Source organism: Nomascus leucogenys, chromosome 16 (genome assembly GCF_006542625.1).
Source record: "Nomascus leucogenys isolate Asia chromosome 16, Asia_NLE_v1, whole genome shotgun sequence".
NCBI classification, from domain to species: domain Eukaryota; kingdom Metazoa; phylum Chordata; class Mammalia; order Primates; family Hylobatidae; genus Nomascus; species Nomascus leucogenys.
Window position 1 is genome coordinate 48,676,030 of NC_044396.1, and position 20,846 is coordinate 48,696,875.

The following is a 20,846-nucleotide window of genomic DNA, read 5'->3' on the forward strand; positions in this document are numbered from 1 at the left end:
TCATGTTTAGGTAACCTTTATTTTACTTAGTAATGGTCCTAAAGTGCAAAAGTAGTGATGTTGGCATATTGTTATAATTGTTATGTTTTATTATTGGTTCTCGTTAATCTCTTACTGTGCCTAATATATAAATTAAACTTTATCACAGATACGTATATATAGGAAAAAACGAACTATTAATATATATAGGTTTGGTACTAGCTACAGTTTCAAGCACCTACTGGGAGTCTTGAAATATATCCTCCACAGTTAAGGGGGGACTACTGTGTCTTCTAAAGCAGCAGTGCCCAACCTTTTTGGTATCAGGGACCAGTTTCATGGAAGACAATTTTTCCACAGACAGGGGGCAGCAGATGGTTTCGGGACGATTCAAGCACATTACATTTATTGTGCACTTTATTTCTATTATTATTACACTGTAATATATAAGGAAATAATTATACAACTCACCATAATGTAGAATCAGTGAGAGCCCTGAGCTTGTTTTCCTGCAACTAGATGGTCCCATCTGGGGGTGATGGGAGACAGTAACAGATCATCAGGCATTAGATTCTCATCAGGAGTGTGCAGTGTAGATCCCTCACATGCACAGTTCACAATAGGGTTCATGCTCCTATGAAAATTTAATGCCACCACTGATGCGACAGGAGGCAGACTCAGGAGGTAATGCTCACTGGCCCACCACTCACCTCGTGCTGTGCAGCCAGGTTCCTAACAGGCCAGGTACCAGTCCATAGCCCAGGACTTCAGGACCCCTGTTCTAAATACTTGCCCATTTAGAAAAAAAGTGAGTAGGAGAAAAATCACAAACTGCATTCGAACTCCCCCACTGTATGAAAAACTCCCTGAGTTGTCTATTGTACTCATAGCTGTCTCCTCAGCACTTAGTCCAGGGCTTGAATATGAAATACTTTGGACGGATGGATGGATGGATGGATGGATGGATGGATGGATGGACAAATAAAAGAATGAATGGATGGATATGAGTTATTTAGATGCCCACCCAGTTAGGGACTATATATTCAAATCAGAGGCTATTTATTACCTGAAAACATATTGACAGGAAATGTATTTTACTGCAGAATTTAGATCTGTCAGAACCCAACTGAAAATATTTTCTACCTGCAGTATCTACAACCTTACCCATACATTAATTACATATTATACTCATAGGAACTAATTTTTAGTTTTTCTACAAATTTGCCTTCTATCATAAAATCAGCTATAATATAAATGCCTTTTTCCAAATTTAGTTTGCCAAAACAACCTTTTGTATATCCTCAAACAATGGCAAAGAATGAACTACTAAAAGAAATACTAACAAATATAAAATCAAAGGTAGCTTCAAAGTGGCTTCTCAAAGGTCAAGTTGGCCTTATTCACTTCTGAGTGGGAATACAGCTAAAAGAACATTGCTGTTTGTTCAACATTGTAATTTATTTTCTACTCAGTAAACTGTGAGGTTTCTGCATGAAATGTAAAAATAAATATGCTGAATCAAAGCAGAAACCATGATTTTTATGAAGTAAAAATGCAAGTGTTCATTAGAATTCAGGAAACATAAAATTTGTTTGCTTTTTTTTTTTTTTTTTTTTTTTTTTGGCCAAAATGTGAGAGGGAGATTCTGCAATCATGACTTCTGGAGAGGCCGCTGCACAAGGCTCTAACGCCTTCATCTGTTTATACACAGGCTCAATCTGCTAGCTCTATAGGAGATTCCAGGATACAAAATCATCATCATCATCATAATTATTACATTTAGAGACAAGTTGCTCCTTTTTTCTGGTCAAAATAATGAGACTTGCCAGAAAAGCTGAACATTCAAATTTCAAATCATTTCCTTTAGTGTCAGTCCTAACTCCTCTTAATACAAACCTTTCTTTTTACTCCCAAAGCAACCTCAATCCAAAGTATTAACTACAGATGCAAATAAAATTTCAAACTAGAGTTGATTTTCCTGATAACAACTGGCTGTGGAAGGTGAAAAAAAGCACTGCCTAGAGCAGAAGTCAGTTCATGGGCCATTTCTGAGGTTGTGGCCCTGAGCCTCCAACCTCCCTCCTCCCCAGACCTCAGTGAGCATCTCTGTAAAGTGGGCAGGAGTAGGCTATCCACTAAATCCACCCCTCCATTCTTGGAGGTAGCAGGGATTCCACCTTTGCAACACACACCCTTCCTCTGCTGTCACAAAGCCACTCTAACTTCACAGCCTGTAAGGCAGGGGCAGGGTGCCACAGCCTCACTACCACCCTCCTGTGGAAGGTGAAAGCAGTCCCCCTCTGAATGTGGGGTGCTTACAGACATCAAAACTCCTTATATTGGTAGGGGGTGCAAGGACAAAGCCCATTGTGTTTTCTCTCTGCAACTAAACCATAAGCAAAAAGAGCACCATAGAGAATAATCCCTAAATGGAATATTTAATTAACCAGATGATACTCTTCTTCATCCAGGCCATACATATGGTTTCCTATAAATGATCCTGTGCAATTTAACCTTTTGAACTCTTAGATTTCTTCTTTGCTAGATAGGAGTTTGGACTAGATGACCGTGAAAGTTCCTTTCAAATCTGTATTTCTTTAGTGATATATCTTGTATCTAATCTTCAGAATGTTCACTCTAAAACTAAAGTCATCCCATTACAATGGAAATCCCTATTTTAGAAGAGGTTCAACAAACATGAAGCTCTATTTGAGATGTTCCTGAAAGTAAAATAACTTGAAAGGTCATAATTTCACTATTAACCAGGCAAACTCTTCCTGGGATCTCCTTAGAATAGTAAAATACATGAATAAAACTAAATTTTTCTGTGAGGTGAACATGCAAATGACTTGGGGAGCAGCAATCTTAAAGACCACTCACTTTTACTAAGAGAACACTAAATACTAGATGCTACCATGTGCCGCCTGGAAAGAGAAGAAGAAATGTGGGATATCTGGCGACCTGGTACAGGGGCCAAATATAGTTTAAGGATTAGCAATATATTATGAGATAAAGTCTTCAGAATATTTTTGTTGGCCTATTTTGCAACCAAGGCCTGGACTCTTCACAATTAAAGCATCCTGCTCCGTACAATGAATTTTTTTTCTATTTACCTAATGCACCCAATTTTCCATCAACAGCTGGTATGTGGCACAATCATCACTAAGTCCTTTCAGAGTACACAGAGCAACAGATGCTCTTTAAATACAATATAAAGAAAGATAAGGGTCCAACATACAATATGGCTAGACCTCCTTCTTGGCAATTCACTCTTCAATCACAGGCTTTTAGGCCCGAAAGGCAAGAAAGTCAGGCTCACCATACATGATCTCCTGCTAGTCTGTGGGCAGGATCAGTGCCTATCCCTGACAAAATTATCATTCATCTGTAGTGATGCAAGAAAAATTGAAATAACGTACGTTTTTAAAAACCTAAATCTATTCAATTTATGGGTCCATGCCTTATTTTGAGATCACATCCTTCCTACATTTGGCTATTAAAGATCCTCTCTTTATAAAATGATGAAGACAGCAGAGAGTAATGTTCTTAATTGGAAAAATTTAAACTTGACACACTTTTGGTCTCTCCATCACTTTCGCCCAGGCTGGAGTGCAGTGGCATGATCTCCGCTCACTGCAAGCTCCGCCTCCCGGGTTCACGCCATTCTCCTGCCTCAGCCTCCCGAGTAGCTGGGACTACAGGCGCCCACCACCACGCCCGGCTAATTTTTTTGTATTTTTAGTAGATATGGGGTTTCACCGTGGTCTCGATCTCCTGACCTCGTGATCCACCACCACACCCGGCTAATTTTTGCATTTTTAGTAGAGACGGGGTTCCACCATGTTAGCCAGGATGGTCTCGATCTCCTGACCTCGTGATCCGCCCGCCTCGGCCTCCCAAAGTGCTGGGATTACAGGTGTGAGCCACTGCGCCCGGCCCCACTTTTTTGTAAATTGCACTGATCCAGAAAAATCTAAATGCCTGAGAAGCTCTCTTCCCTGGAATTATGAGAGTAGCTACTCATGTATAAAAATTCATCCTAATTTACCAAAAATTACACAGACCATCACAGAGTTAGGCTACTATGAAGCAGCAAAGATGGCAGTGTCCACAGACAAATGACACACATAGAATATACAGCCTGAAAGTAGAGTATGAACCTGTGAGCCTAAATACCCAAGAGCCTTACATCTGTAACAGAAGTTAATGTGAAGGGAATAAACAGTTCCAGTGGAATGGTGAATGCATGGAGTGTGCTCATGTGTTAGCAAAATGGCAAAAAAAAAAAAAAAAAAAAAAAAAAGTCATATAGCATTAAAGTTAGACTTCACAAGCTAAGACATCCAACAAAGTTCAAAGAAAATAAGGAGCTTTCCACAGTCACCAGAAGCACAAACGCACAAGAATTAATTTTAGTTGAACTCAAACTTGTCTTAAATCAATAATCTTCTACTCACATCAATGTCTTGACTGAGTATCACAACGCAAAACACCCACACATTATGGAAAAGGATTCCAGCTGGTGCTGGGTGCAGTGGCGCACACCTATAGTCCCAGCTACTCAGGAAGCTGAAGCAGGAGGGTCCCTTGAGACCAGCTCAAATGTACTCTGGGCAACATAGTGAGACCCTTTCAGGTAACAGGAGGAAAAATGCAGCATGATTATATTGTTCTCTCGTTAAGGCACTGTCATTTAAGCATAAACCTGCAGTATTCACAATAGAATTCAGATTTACCAGATGAGGGCATGATAAGCAGTGTCAGACGGCTGTGGAAAGATGTGTGTTTCTGAAACCTACAGGTATCAAGAAGGAAAAACACAAACACATCTTGCTTAGTGTAGAGAAGCAGTTTAAACCATTTAAAGTCCCAAATTGTGTTAAGTTTTGAAACCATGTCAGTGCTGACTACTGGGAGTATCAAAAATCTCTTTAGGGCTGTTGTTATATTTATAATTTCTAAAAGGTGAGGGAAGACAGCTCGATGGATTTCTATTAAAAGCTGTTCCTGGCCGGGCACAGTGGCTCACGCCTGTAATCCCAGCAATTTGGGAGGCTGAAACGGGCGGATCACCTGAGGTCAGGAGTTCGAGACCAGCCTGGTCAACATGGTGAATTACAAAATTTAGCCTGGCATGGTGGCATGCACCTATTATCCCAGCTACCATGGAGGCTGAGGCACAGAATCACCTGAAACTGGGAGGCGGAGGCTGCAGTGAGCCGAGACTGTGCCACTGCATTCTAGCCTGGGTGACAGGGCAAGACTCCATCTTAAAAAAAAAAAAAAGGTAATTCCTGTGTGTTCCATGTAACAGACAGAGTAAGTATTTGCTTATAGTGTCTGTCTGTTTAACAAGCCAGCCATTTAATTTTCAATGAAATCAACAAAAAAGAAAAAGGTGCACGGATATGTGATTTTGAGAAAAAAAAAAGTCAGTCTTAAAATGTAAGTAAAATATGGAACGTGACCTCAAAAAAAAAACAAAAAACACTGGAAAAAAAGCCATGTTCCCAAAAGGGTACCTGGTCTTATTCTACACTGTGCTGCTGGCCACACCCCTGTGCTTGAGGTAGCCCTTGGTGGCAGTTCAGAACCAGGGGACCTATAGTCCCCTGTATGAGCCAACTCATCCCCAGTCCCAGGACGTTCTTCCACATGGAAACCCTCTCTCCTCTCTTTCACCATACCACACGAGCCCTCTCCTCCTCAGAACCCACCTCAGTTTTCATAGTCTCCACAAAAATAAATCGATAAACAATCCTGGCTTGCAGAGATCTCCTTCTAGTTCTGCATAACCATAGCATTTACGCACTCAACAGGATAGAGCACTAAGCGAACACTGGATGACTGATAAAAGTATTTTCTCTGGAATTGGATCAGGGATAATCTGGGATAAAAAAGAACATAAATATTATTCGCCACGTATTATGGAAAAATCATAGTCAGCAATTCCATTATCCTAAATACAAATATTTCTGCAGAAACAAAGCCTCACTACCAGGATTTAATCTTCATTCAAAACAAACCATTACCTGTGCTTAATGGACCGGAGCTGTTGAAACGCCACCAAGTAACCAGACCAGTCTGGACATTCGGTCCGGAAATGCTATCTGAGTACAGAGCAAAGAGCACAGCTCACTAATTACGCTTCCTACAGCTTTTACGTTCTGCATGTCACAAGCAAAGCCATGGAATTCTCATCCAGAAGTTCTTGCCTCCCCATTTACAGCTACCTCTCCCCAGAGCTTTCGTTACTAGAGTCTGTCTTTGGGGGCTGAGATGAAACGATGAAATGGCCTTTCAAACCTAAAGAGGGAGCAGGGCAAAGGCGATGACAGTCCAGGGTGGTCCTGCCCCTCATTTTGTGACCCACGACCCAGTGGGGTTAACTGTCTTGGATTGTTTTGTGTCTTCTTTCCTTTTTGATGCATTCTGGTGTGAATTTTTCCTTGTCAGGTTGGCTGAGGATGGGAAAGGAGCGAGAGGTGACACAGAAGTGTCACAGGCAGTAGAAAGGAGAGGATGTTTATAGGCACTGAGCAAACAGCTCCCAGACAGGTAAGCTCTGGGGGCCTTCCCCATCAAGGCCTTTGAGAAAGTGCTTCTCCTTACTGTCCACAACACTGCACACCTCCTCCACTCTTCAACATGCTGGTTTGGTTTTTTTCTCTCCAGCCTTAAAAAATGGAACATTTCACTTCTAAGGTTCACGTCTTTTATTTTTAATGAAAGAGATATCCTGAGCTTCCAGAGATTTTTTTATTATAATTACAATAATGCTGTCAAACCCTTCAACAGAATCCTCTAAAATACATGTATCACTGACATAAAATTATACAGCCATGATTTCCAGCCACTGAAGTGGTACTGGATATTGTATCTGGTCATGAGCAATTTTATATTTAATATTAAGCACATGCATAGTTGGGAATGTCAAAAAAAAAAGACTGGAAGACCAGCAGCCCCCAAAACATACTCTTACATGACACCAAAGGGCTATTTTCCAGGGTAAACTAAGGTTCCTTCTAGAAATATCATCAAGACCTGGACTGAATCCAACATACCCTCACTTTCACCAGTGTGAACTGTCTGTCTCCACTGTGCCTGGCAGTGGGCAAATGATAGGAGTAAAAAGGGGGTGAGAGGGAGCTTCGGTCCTCAGGAGCTCACAGGCAGCAAGAAAGACACTATGGAGACTAAATGGTACAATCCATGGGGCCAGCACCGTGGCAGTGCCCTATCAAGCATACAGGGAGCAGAGAGAGAGAGATGAATTCTGCCTAGGGAAAAAACTAGAGAAAGAAGAAGACATAAGATTTCCACTGGGTATCAAAGAAACAGCAGAAGTTAACTAAGAACGTAAGTCGGGGAGGGAATTCTTTGGACAAAAGAATCACTCTCAAAAAATCTCTCTTTCTCCCTCCCTCCTCCAGTGGCTTGGGGTGAATAAAACCAACCCACCAATTTTAAACTAGCAAACCTACACTTTTCATTACTGTTGAGGTTTCTCCAACAGTTGTTTGTCTTCAGCTCGTCACCTATCCAAAGCATCCACAAAAATGACCTACTGAATTTGCAGAGGCAGAATTTTTACAAGAATAGTAACACTAGGGTGAAATTTAATACTGTAGATTGCCTTTCTGGCCACGTGCTCACGCGCACACACCAAGCCATGAGAGTAGACGGGAGGTTTCATGTGCTGCCCTAGGCTTCCGTTGCATTAAGCATTTTTTAAATTTTAGTATAAACTGATAAAATTCAAGAACTATGCATCTACTTTTAAACTAAATCATTTTCAGTAAATCGTTGAATACTTTATTCAGAAAACAAGATTTTTACAAGATGATCTGTTATTCTTACCTCCATGGGAAAAGCTTTGAAATTAACCGTGTGCTCAGAACCACGCTGGTTTTCTCTTCCCCAGTGAAATCTCACTTCGTACAGTTCAAATTCATGCCCTTGAGGCAGTGGTCCTCCCGAAAGAACTGAAAAAGAAAATATATGTTACTGAATTACATCACACATTTACCTCAGCATTATAAACATTAGAGACTTTTTTTTTTTCACCAAAACGCTCTCATGGGCTCTACAGATTAAATTCACAAAGCCAAAATGAGAAATTTATCACAACTGTGAGGTGAATTTAAACTATCTAGGCTTGGCTGAAATTCTTGTATTGGCCATTCAGACACAGAAGTTCAAAACCTCTGGAAAACTCGTAATGATATGCATATTTTAATTTCCTGTGTGTTTTCAGTCTAGAAGTAGACTAGGAAAACAAATTCCTCCCTTAGAGATTTAAACTTAGCACTGATCAGGAGACAAAAATATGGTTTGACTCTCAGACTGACCAATAATATTCTGTAGACGTCTAAATAAATTAAACCACATTTGCAGAGTTCCTTCACATCCCTTGTAAGTTGGATTCCTGGGTATTTTATTCTCTTTGAAGCAATTGTGAATGGGAGTTCACTCATGATTTGGCTCTCTGTTTGTCTGTGATTGGTGTACAAGAATGCTTGTGATTTTTGCACATTGATTTTGTATCCTGAGACTTTGCTGAAGTTGCTAATCAGCTTAAGGAGATTTTGGGCTGAGACAGTGGGGTTTTCTAGATATACAATCATGTCATCTGCAAACAGGGACAATTTGACTCCCTCTTTTCCTAACTGAATACCCTTTATTTCCTTCTCCTGCCTGATTGCCCTGGCCAGATCTTCCAGCACTATGTTGAATAGGAGTGGTGAGAGGGGGCATCCCTGTCTTGTGCCAGTTTTCAAAGGGAATGCTTCCAGTTTTTGCCCATTCAGTATGATATTGGCTGTAGGTTTGTCATAGATAGCTCTTATTATTTTGAGATACGTCCCATCAATACCTAATTTATTGAGAGTTTTTAGCATGAAAGGTTGTTGAATTTTGTCAAAGGCCTTTTCTGCATCTATTGAGATAATCATGTGGTTTTTGTCTTTGGTTCTGTTTATATGCTGGATTACATTTATTGATTTGCGTATGTTGAACCAGGCTTGCATCCCAGGGATGAAGCCCACTCGATCATGGTGTATAAGCTTTTTGATGTGCTGCTGGATTCGGTTTGCCAGTATTTTATTGAGGATTTTTGCATCAATGTTCATCAAGGATATTGGTCTGAAATTCAACAACATGGCACATGGATACATATGTAACAAACCTGCACATTGTGCACATGTCCCCTAAAACCTAAAGTACAATAATTAAAAAAATAAATAAATAAACCACATTTGCAGATCATCCACTTGTACTGGGAGCCTTCCAATTTAGAGAACAGGTGTGTGGACTAACAAAATTATCCATGAAGAGGATTGATTAGCATTAAGGCAATCAACAATGAAATCACACTTTAATAGCTGATGGACATTCATTACCACAAACGACACAAAATAAAACTGCGATAAAATATTAACAATACTCAAAATATTAACATCAGTCCCCAGGACCATGTCTCTTTTTCTCATTGCTGGATATGATCAAGACCTTTATCCCCAACAAGGGCACACTAAAGGATAATGAAAAATACATTTGCATGAGAACCTCTCTTAAAACAATAAAATTATTTAGTTAAAAACTCCCTGACAGCATAGGTACAAACTTGAAATAAAGTTTCCTACAAACAAATGGTTAATTTCAATACAAATAAAAGTTGTTTAACTCAGGGCATTTTTCCTCTAGCAACTCCCAATTCTGAACAGTATCAGCTACGAATTTTAGGTTATTTAGCTAACAAAATTCAACATCTTCACCTTTCCTAGAAGTAGACTTTTTGAAACAGATCGTCCTTCACACTTGGGTTGCCCTTGAGGAGGACATAACAGATTCCATACCTCTCTTGAGGAAGAGTTCTGTCATTCATCCTTTAGGGTATGTCATTCATACCCTAAAACTCAAAGGAGAAGAAAGCAAATTGGTGCAACAATATTTACTTGTTTGGTTGGTTCTTCATCTAATGACTTGTTCCAAAAAGGATTCAAGGCTGCTTATGTCAAGGTACATACAATACAGTCGGACAGCATAAATTAGGGAGAAGAACAAGGGGAAGCAAAGAAAGAGGCAGAAAATAGATGGAGAAATGAGGCTATCAGACACAATGGAGGTCATGGAGTCCTTGATAAAGGTGCCCTACAAATCTACTCCCAAGCTTTCTACCAGCTCAAACAACGAAGACAAGGAACACCCAGAGCAAGAAGTAACTAATTTTTTGAGTGGATACACTTCACATCAACAGGAAAGGGAAGTGAGATTCGTGGCCCTTAGGATCACACTGTCATGCATGATTTTAGATTTTAGTGTTTGTCCTCATGCTTGGTCTGATTTAGGTCACACAACAAATCCAAGGGGACAGTGTTATCATCAACTCCACAGACAGGGCAGAAAAGCGGGATGAGAGGGGCTGAGTGTGACCTGCCACAGTCAGCCTCCTAGCAGGCTCCAGGACAGGATCTGGAACTCAAATCTTCTGACCCACATCCCAGGGGTGAGGCAGGGATAGGGAAACCCAAATTTCAGTATCTCCATGAACTAAAAAACAATGAATTATCTAAGCCTAGATTTATAAACTGAAGTTGCTCCTTGGAGAACTGCACTTCATCCTATTTCCCAGAACAATCTAAAAAACTTTTAATACATGGATCAGAAAGGTTTGTAGATCTTCAGAACCACAGTGCAAGCTCACTTCACCTTCCTCTTCAATAAACATCCATTCTGTGGATTTAAGAATGTATGAAATGTTTCTAAACAACCTCAAACTCATTCCTTTCTCTTGGCTGTCCAAATTTGGTCTTGAGAAAAACCAGGAAGGAGATCAGGAGTTTACCCACTGTGTACTTCACCTCCCAAACCAAAATGAAAAAAGAGAACGAGAAAATACACCCCTCACCACCCCCAGCAACAGTGGGACCCAAGGCCTCAACAGGTGAGCTCTACAACACCACCTCTAAAACAAAGCAATAAAACTGTCCTAGAAAAGGCTCAGCTCCACCTGGCTAAGGAAAAAGAAAGAGGAGTGTCATGAAATGAAGCACACATGAAATGGGAAAGAGGATTCCTAAAACTCCTTCCCCAAAACCCCTTTATCACATACACTCAGAACACACACACATAAAGGCACACAGTATTTCTAAAACTGTTCTGTTACAGTGCGGTTTACTAGTTCTACTAGTAAACAGCAGTCTACTAAGTACTGTCATATGGAAATGAATGATACAGCTTGTGGCTGGTCTTGACAGTGATTTCAGGGAACCATAAAGAGATCCATGCTTCAAAAATATACTCCCTGCATGACCAATGCTCAAAACTTCCTTAACAGCAATGAAGCCTTTCACTTAAACTTGGAGCCAGTGTAAGTGAAACACTGTGGAAATTCAAACTGCACAGACCCATGTTTCGATAGGGAGAACTTCAAAATCCAGGGAAGTTTACTAATCCTTCCAACAGGTATTGTTTTGATCATCTACTACCTTGTACCAGGTACTGTATTAAGTATTTAGAATACATTGATTTTGACCAAACAGACAAAATTCCCTGGCCTTGTACATCTTACATTCTATTATCCTGAAGTGTAAATTCATATATTTATCAAGATCATATTTTTTCTGAGTCCTATCTGGTTACTACATCACAGGTTTATTAACTGTCATGTCATGATAGTCAATACAATTACAATAAAGTAATTATATTCTATGGTATGAAAGGAACACTGAGAAGGGAAGTATTTTGCTCCAGCCTGGTTCTCCAGGGAGAGGTGACAAAGAGGTGGCTGTCAGCCAGGAACCAGGCTCTGGGTACCTTACACTGTTGCTGCAGATGAATAATCCAAAGTTAAACCACACTAAAGTCACATAGCCACACAATGCCATAAAAAATGACAAAATTCTCAATTCAGAGTTTAATGAGGTACCAGGTAAGAGCATTACCTGTTCATCCCCCAAGAACGATTGTGTTTATGGACTAAAAAGAAATAGCAGCTCTATTTTATCCATCTGGTAACCCTCTTCCAGCATTATTCTCCCTTTTTACCGCTTACATTTTTCTAAATAAAAAAACAAATCATCTCAGAAGGGGTAGCCTTTTCCTACATTCATGAAAATCAAATTTTGCTGAGTGATATTGGGTCACTACATGGCAGGTTTATTAGTTATGACATCATCTGGTTCCATAAAGTTACAGTGAAAGAACATGAAACTCCTGCTGATGACATGCTGAATTTTTTAAGAAAAGGAACTTGTGAAAAGAATATAAAATAAACTGATGCCATTGCCACAGCCTCCATTTTCTTTAATGCTCTTTAATACGGTTGGCAATTGCATTTATAAGACATAAACAAGAGCTCCCTGAGGAAGCTTCTGTAAGATCTGAAAACCCTATAAAGACTTGATGTATATACATTTATCTAAATCTATCTAAGCTTCTACAATCCTTTGCTGAAAACAAATTTGCCAGATAATTCAAAGGCTAGTCCTCAAGCCTTATTCCTTCTCTTTTCATTTGACTTCAAAGCTAAGTTTTGAGATCAACTCGACACCTGGCCCTGTGCTGACCACTGAGTATATAAAGCGAGAAAGATCCAGCCTTGGTGTTGACTGGGCAGTCTCAGTGGTTAAGAGTAAACTGAATAGTCTAAATAGAATACATCAAGAGCAGGAAAGGGTAGCAGGAGGGCATCCAGCAAGGGACAAGCCAATAACAAGCATGAATCCTAAAGTCAGGGAAGATGTTCCCAAGAAGATACCAGCTCAACTGAGTCTTGAATAAGCTGAGAGATGAAAAGTGCATGCAGAGTAGAGCAAAGAGCCTGAGAAATATTCTGAGACATGAAGCAGCTTAAGTGTGTTCTAGGAGAATAAAATCAGAAGTTAGCTACAGTCAAGGTGGGCATGAGGAGGAGACGTGCAGCCTATGCTTAGGAGCTGGGGTTTCTCCTGTCCAGAACCATCGAGAGCTTTTAATCAGGGGACTAACATGATCATATTTGCAATTTAAAGTATTATTCGTGCAGTATCTGCACAGAGGACAGAATAACAAAGGGTAAGCCTAACCAGTTAGAAAGCTGCTATCATGCCCAGTCACAGATGGTGAGGCCAGGAGATGGAGCCTGCAGAGCCACACCATCAACACAGGGGAAGCCCCACACCAGTGGGTCCCTGGTACACCACCCGAAGGATCCAAAGGATTCATTCTTATTTTATTTACTTACTTACCTACTTATTTATTTATATATGTATTTTTGAGATGGAGTCTTGCTCTGTCATCCAGGCTGGAGTGCAGTATCTCGGCTCACTGCAACCTCCGCCTCCCGGGTTCAAGTGATTCTCCTGCCTCAGTCTCCCTAGTAGCGGAGATTACAGGTGTGCACCACCATGCCTGGCTAATTTTTGTATTTTTAGTAGAGACGGGGTTTCATGTTGGCCAGACTGGTCTTGAACTCCTGACCTCAAGTGAGCCACCACCTTGGCCTCCCAAAGTGCTCGGATTACAGGCATGAGCCACCATGCCCAGCCCCAAAGGGTTCATTCTTAATGGATTTAAAGACTTTATAACCTCAGAGTAACTTTTAAGAAATTCCAATTTTATCTCTAAAACTTCCCCAAAATAGTATTATTTAGTTCTTTTATAACATTTGAGGCCTTAAAAGCAAAAAGTTTTCAATATTTTTAAACTGTCTTTGGCCTTTAACCTATAGCTCTATTAAATATCTTCAGCTCTTAAGGGTAAAGATCATAACAATAGCACGGAGAGCAGGCCGGGCAAAGTGAAGCGCATGCAAAATGATGCAGATGACAACAACTAACCAGGTAATTCAAATGCACCAAAGTTAGCCAATAATAAATACAGTCATTCATCCAGCCAGGTACAGTGGCTCACACCTGTAATCCCGGTTCTAAGGGAAGCCAAGGCGGGAGGATCATTTGAGCCCAGGAGTTCACGACCAGCCTGGGTAACATAGCAAGACTCCTGTCTCTACCAAAAATTTAAAAATTAGCTGGGCATGGTGGCAGGGCTGTAGTCCCAGCTACCAGAGAGGCTGAGGTGGGCAGATTGCTTGAGCCGAGGACTTGGAGGCTGCAGTGAGCTATGACTGTACTCCAGCGTGGCCAACAGAATGAGAACCTGAAAAAAAAAAGAAAGGAGAGAGAGAGAGAGAGAAGAAAAAAGGAAAAAGAAATTCAGCCCTGACATTTCACATAAATAAAAAACACAGAGTCTCTTCTTCAGTGAAAATAATTTTTAAGATATTTTTGACAATTTCATCTTTAAATCAGCAAGGTTGCTGAGAAACACTGTTAAAAAGTTGTAATGTTTTGGGGGGAAAAAGTAGGATTAATAATCATCATCATCTAAAATTAGTATTGAGAATTCAATACTAAAATTCCTAAAATTAGTACTGAGAATTATAAGAGACCCAGAAGTAAAATATTCTAATTAAAGTTTCTATAACAAGTAACAGTGAAGGGCACAAATGACCTATCTTGATTAGCAATTTCTCCCATAATGATGGTCCATTAAAAATGTCATTACCCTTAAGACATTGCTTATAGTCAGCTGGAGTGACACTACTGCACAAGTGTGGGCAGTCTCACACATTTTCTCACTACTTAAGTATCAAGCCACTCAGGCTAGAAATCTGTAATTATTTTTTATGCTTACAATCCTCTTTATACCACTGCAAAGATGTTTAATTTTAATTTGCCCGTGTACCTTAAATGTTAAGATTCCTGAGGGACAGTGACCCACTTGTCCTGCTGAGAAGCTAAATGATACATGTGGCAGCCTTAATAAAATTCTCCATACTCTAGGAGATAATAGGACCAATAGTCTGGTCGGATCACCCTGGAATGCGATGCTTGCTTCGACTCCATGTTAGGAGGGAGGCACTCTGCTACCTTGAATTTTGCCCAGAGCAGAGGTAGAATAGTGACAGGATCTGAAACCGGGGGCTCCATCCGAGCCATCTCTCTCCACTGATCTCCTCCACTCCCCTGCTCCACATAACTGACCCATGACATTCTGTAGATTGCATTGCAGAGATCACTCCTGTGTCTTCCCCTCCTTTTCCACTGACACTGCAATGCCTGTGGTTTTGGTTGAGTCTTTTGTACTAACCTTCAAACTGGCTCACACTCTCTCCCAGATCCCATCTCACTCAGTGCTGCCAGCTTGATTTTCTTAAAGCAATGTTCTAATTATGACTTTATCCTACAAAAAAAAAAAGAAAGGTTCTACTCTTTAGCCTCTGTGCAGGGTCCCTCATGAATTTGCTCCAAAATACCCTCTCTATTCCGATTTCCTGTTAACCCCCTTTACCATGAATAAATCTTCTCTTCCAGACATACTGAAGGATTACCCTTTCCTCATACAACCTCTAGAACTTTCCATATCTTATCCTTTTTGCAAGCTGTCCCTTCTTCCCACACACCCCAGGCTCCCCATATCCAAATGCTATTCATCCTTCAAGGATTATTTCAAACGCTCTTTCCTCCACAAATCCTTCCCTAAGAATTTCCACCAAAAATAATCTCTCCCTGTATAGCTATAATATATTCTATGACCTACCATTGTATCCTCCTTGAAGGCAGGCTTTGGATCTGATTTATACTTACCTTATCCAAAGCATGTAACTGTTTGCAAAAGATGAAACAAAGATTGCCAACCTCACCCTGCAGGCCAGATGAAACCAGTGAACACATATGTTTAGTTCACAGGTGCACATCTCCAGTTTCTCCTGACACATTAAACATCTGGCAAACTAGGCCTGCTCTCTGCAGCTTGCCAGTTCCTGCAGTCCCCACCAGCCCCTACTGTCTTGTCTACTGACACTGCAGATGAAGCAGAGGGTCAGTAGCTATTTACAATCTCCTGCTCTCCTGATTGCTCTCGTGTATAGTATTATATCTGCCTGGGTCTAAAAGACAGTGAGTCTATAACTCCCATAGTAAATTATCAATAAGTAAGTATTAAGGGACGAAAGGCTGTCATGTGAGCAACAGCTGAAAGAACTAAGAATGTCTGAAAAGAAAAATGGCAACTGCATGTTATGGCTGTAGTATTTGAAAGTGGAAGTATAATTATATTTGTTCTAAATAGGTCCAGAGACCTAAAAGAGAAACAATGGCAGAGATCATAGAACTTTTTGACTTTTGGAATTGCTCAAAAGCAAAATGGGTTTTCTTGTGAGAAACAGACTTCCTTCCCTGAGCTATTCAAGCTGCCCACCCACCTGCCAGGGGTCTGAGATGGGAGGCTGCACTGGCCCATGCCACTCAGAGAGCCTATCACTGTGGCCCCTTTTCTAAGCTCCTTTGCTGTCTTATGGGGAAACAGAAGACGAACAAAGTAGCACACAGTCTATGCAGATGCACTGCTCATGGGGTACATGCAGGAGAAGAGGGTCCAGAAGGAAACCTTAAGAAACCCTGTTATTTAAGCACAGTGGAAGATGAAGCACCAGCAGAGAAAAGGCAGTCAAAATTAGGAAGAAGTGTTAGGGAACTGTGTGGCCCAGAGACTAACAGGAGAGAGAACTTCCAAAAATTCCATTTCCAATGCAGCAGAGTTAAAGTCCTGTAAGAATATAAAAATGCCCATTGGATTTAGGGGATGATGAGTTCATCAGTGATCTTGGCTTGAGAAGTTCCAGCAGAGAGGGATGGGGGCAGGGGCTCATGCCCCTGAAAACCCTCAAATTTATATTAAGGCAGTAACTCCAGATGGGATTATATATACAGGAACAATATAATTACGATTATGTTAAAAGTTTTAGTTTGATCAGTCTAAGCATTTAAATTATACTACAACTGTTCTAAACCTTTTTGGCAATTCTTTATGATTTGTTAATATAAACAGAGCAAAAATAAAAAATAAAACAAAATAACTCAGGCCAAAGACAGCCTCAGGAAGGGCTGAGGTTTTAGCACAGGGGTGGTGAGAAGTCAGCTTTAATTTCTAAAAAGAACTGTGCTTCTTGTGTGGATTTTTTTTTTTAATTTAAGAAGACAGCACGCTGTATTTGCAGGGGGTACCTCCAGTTAGACAAGGAAGATTGTACTCAAACATTTATCTGCCCTCCCTCCTCAATTCTCACTAAATGAAGAGGGCACAACTTGCCAGAGCAACATGAACAAGACTGGAAAACAACAGCAAAAGAGAAATGCCCAAAAAATTGGGCGGTGGTAGGGGGGTGGTGATGGAAAGCAGACTGAAAGGTAGTGAGTGATTCAGCAAAACAGAGAAAGCTAAAAGCTAAGTAACTACAGGAAGAAGGCCACGAGAGGCAGGCAATTCTTACCACAGAACCCAGATGCTATGGTTTGAGTGCCTGCATCTCCCTCCAAAATCTATGTTGAAACTGAATCCCCAGTGTAACAGTATAAGATGTCCAGGAGGTGATCAGATAAATGGGATGAGGGCTCTGCTCTAAGAATGGGATGAGGCTCTTATAAAAGGGCCCCGGGGAGCCTGTTTGACCCTTCTGCCTCACACCACGTGAGGATATAGCACCAAAGCATCATGTACAGAGCAGAGGAAGAGCCCTCACCAGACACCAAATCTGTCAGCATCTTGATCTTGGACTTCCGAGTCTCTAGAACTAGGACAAATAAATTTCTATTATTTATAAATTACCCACTCCACAGTATTTTATTATAGTAGCCAAACAGACTAAGACACCAGAAAAGTCTCAGGAGGTGGAAGCATTAGAGATACTTCTGAATGTGGCAGTGCAGAGTAGGAAACTGAGAACAGAAAAACAGATTTAGTTTTTAAAAGGAGCAGCTAAACCTCATCATGCATGGTCAGGCATGATGATGAGATCCCTGGCAGAAAATGAAGGAAATGTGAACTTGCTAAATGGTGATAGTCTCCTATCTGTGCCAACAACCAGAAAGCTGGTGGCCAACTTGAGCCATCCCCAACCCCAAAACAAAAACACAAACAGGAAACAAGCATATTCCAGATAAACTGATATAAGCTACAAAGACTCCTCCAACAACATGGCCAGGTCCTTTCTTGATCATGGTACTGTGAAGCCCAACAGCCCTCAACCCCTGCCCAGGTGCACAGAGCTTCTGATCTGCTTCCTAGACTCATTCTTAAACAGGAACAAAGAGCCAAAGATCACTGGACTTTTGAGGAGAACCTCCGAAATAAAAGAGGGATGCCAATATAAATAGAAAAAGAAACCCAGAGTAAACAGAGACAGGCAGGGATAGAAAAGAAGCAATATGGAAAAGAATGAAGAAAGATCATACATTCATGAAAGAAATACTGGATGTTGTATTTTTAAAAAAAAAAAAAAAGGTTTTTAATTGCAGTGTAAGTTCAATGTTTTAGAAATTAAAAACAAGAAAGCAGAAAGTAAGAGTTCAATCAAAAGACTCAATGATTAAAAATTGCGGAAATCTACTAGAAAGTAGAAGAGAAAGGGAAGAAGAAAGTGGGAGTTACCAAAAGAGAAGGAAAAAATAAAAATACAAAATTTATCAATGAAATAATATAAGAAATATAAGAAAATTGCTGGTAAATAAAAGACACAATTATCTTGACTGGAAAAACCTACCAAGTGCCCAGCATATAGTGCAGAAACAATCCCACCAAGGCATACGGTTGTAACATTTCAAAACAACAGCAGTAAAGAAAACACTATAAAAGGTTCCAGAAAAGGAAAAAGAGAAGAGACACATAGAGGGAGTTGAGAAGCAGAATGGCACTAGATCTTTCAACTGCAACGCTGGAAGCCTCAGGCAATGTAATCATGATGTCAAACATCAAACGATGTCGAGAATACTTCCAACCCAGACTGCTACTCCAGACTAACTCCAATCAAGTGTGAAGTATAATAAAGACACTTAAGACACATAGGCATCCAAGCATGTAGCTCTCACTTGCCCCTTTTCTCAGGAAGTTCCTGGAACATGAACTGTAGAAGCAAATAAACCAAGAAATTCCCTGAGATGAGGGAGCAACTCAAAAAAGAGGATGGCACGGCATCCAGAAAATATCCGATCTAACGCAGGAGACAAACGAGGGGACTTCCACGGCATCCAGGAAACATCCCATCTAACACAAGAGACAAACAAGGGGACTTCCCATGCGTGAGGTCCAAGGAGCTGCAGGAAGAGGCTGGAAGAGAGGCCTGGAGAGCAGAAAAGAAAAGCAGCCTCCACAGGGAAAAAGAAAGGACGAGGAGGAGCGAGGGAGGGAAGACAACCTGATGCACGCGAATGTCCTAAGAGAAGATCCGTCATATGTTAGAGAGTTTGGAAATTAATTACCGACAGATAAACAAAAAATTCAATTAACAAAAATGCATTAACTCCAGGAAAATACAAAACACTGTTTAATAAGTGAGACAAAATATAATCTCAGCTGGAAATAAGAGTTGCAGTTGTAATAATAAAAATAATGAGTATTAATTTAAATAAAAATTAATTTAAGTAGACTCCAGGGGAATGAGGCATGAGAAATTACATAATGGATACAATGTACACTGGGTGACAGTTACACTAAAAACCCAGACTCCACCACTATGCAATATATCCAAGAAACAAAACTGTACTTGTACCCCCTAAATCTATACAGATTTTTAAAATTAATTTAAGTATACAGTGATAATAAGAGAGTGAAATCATAAGAAAGAGGGCAATAAAAAAACTCGCCTCGTCCAGGCGCTGTGGCTCATACCTGTAATCCCAGCACTTCAGGAGGCCGAGGTGGGCAGATCACCTGAGGTCAGGAGTTTGAGACCAGCCTGACCAACATGGTGAAACCCCGTCTCTACTAAAAATACAAAAATTAGCTGGGTGTGGTGGCGGGCGCCTGTAATCCCAGCTACTCGGGAGGCTGAGGCAAGAGAATCACTTGAACCTGGGAGGCAGAGATTGCAGTGAGTCAAGACGCACCACTGCACTCCAGCCTGGGCAACAGAGTGAGACTCTGTCTCAAAAGAAAAAAAAAAAAAAGGAAAGAAAATTGGCCTCATCTTCAATAGTAGAGAGTTCATACATAGCTTACATATCAAAGCATAACAGCATTATTATATTCTTACATTCTTGGAGGTAACCACAGGAGAAACAGCTAGAAAGTTTCAAAGTAGTTGTCACTAGGGAACAGCAGCCATAGGTGGGGAAGAGTAGGGTATAACCACAGGCAGAAAGAGTATTAAGAGTATTATTCACCCTTTTTTTTTTTTTTTTTTTTTTGAGACAGAGGTTTGCTTTTGTTGCCCAGGCTGGAGTGCAATGGTGCAATCTCGGCTCATTACAATCTCCGCCTCCCAGGTTCAAGCGATTCTCCTGCCTCAGCCCCCCAAGTAGCTGGGATTACAGGCGTGTGCCACCATGTGCAGCTAATTTTTGGATTTTTTAGTAGAGATGGGGTTTCACCATGTTGGTCAGGCTGGTGTCGAACTCCTGACCTCCAGTGATCTGCCCATCTCGGCTTCCCAAAGTGCTGGGATTACAGGTGTGAGCCATCACACCCGGCCTATTCAACTATTTTGTTTATACTCTATTTTGATAAAGATAACACATTATTTAAATAAGTGAATGACAGGGTATATAGAGCTTACAAACGATTCCTCTGAGGAGCTTAAATATCCTAGGGGAAAAAACAACTACTCAAGACATGGTTACTTTTCTTGAGTTGGCAGAAATATTGGAAGGGAAGGAACAATAAGGAGGAAATTATTACCATGACAGAGAGGAGAAGGGGAATCTGAAGGAGGAAGGTCTCCAGGGAGGCAGGAAAAAAGGGTTCTGGATCATGAGTATCCAAATCAGGCCTAGACAGAAATGCAGACAGTTCTTCTTCAATGGGCAGGGGTGGAAGAAGGAGGAAGAGAA

General features: G+C 40.7%; 1 protein-coding gene across 1 annotated transcript in view; it reads right to left on the reverse strand.

Moving 5' to 3' along the window:
• Positions 1-20,846, reverse strand: part of CA8 (carbonic anhydrase 8) — a 93,354-nt gene that overhangs the window by 69,023 nt on the left and 3,485 nt on the right. Inside the window, exon 3 of the mRNA XM_003256018.4 lies at positions 7,840-7,964. Within this exon, the coding sequence (XP_003256066.1) occupies positions 7,840-7,964 (125 nt within the window). The remainder of the gene's footprint in view (positions 1-7,839; positions 7,965-20,846) is intronic.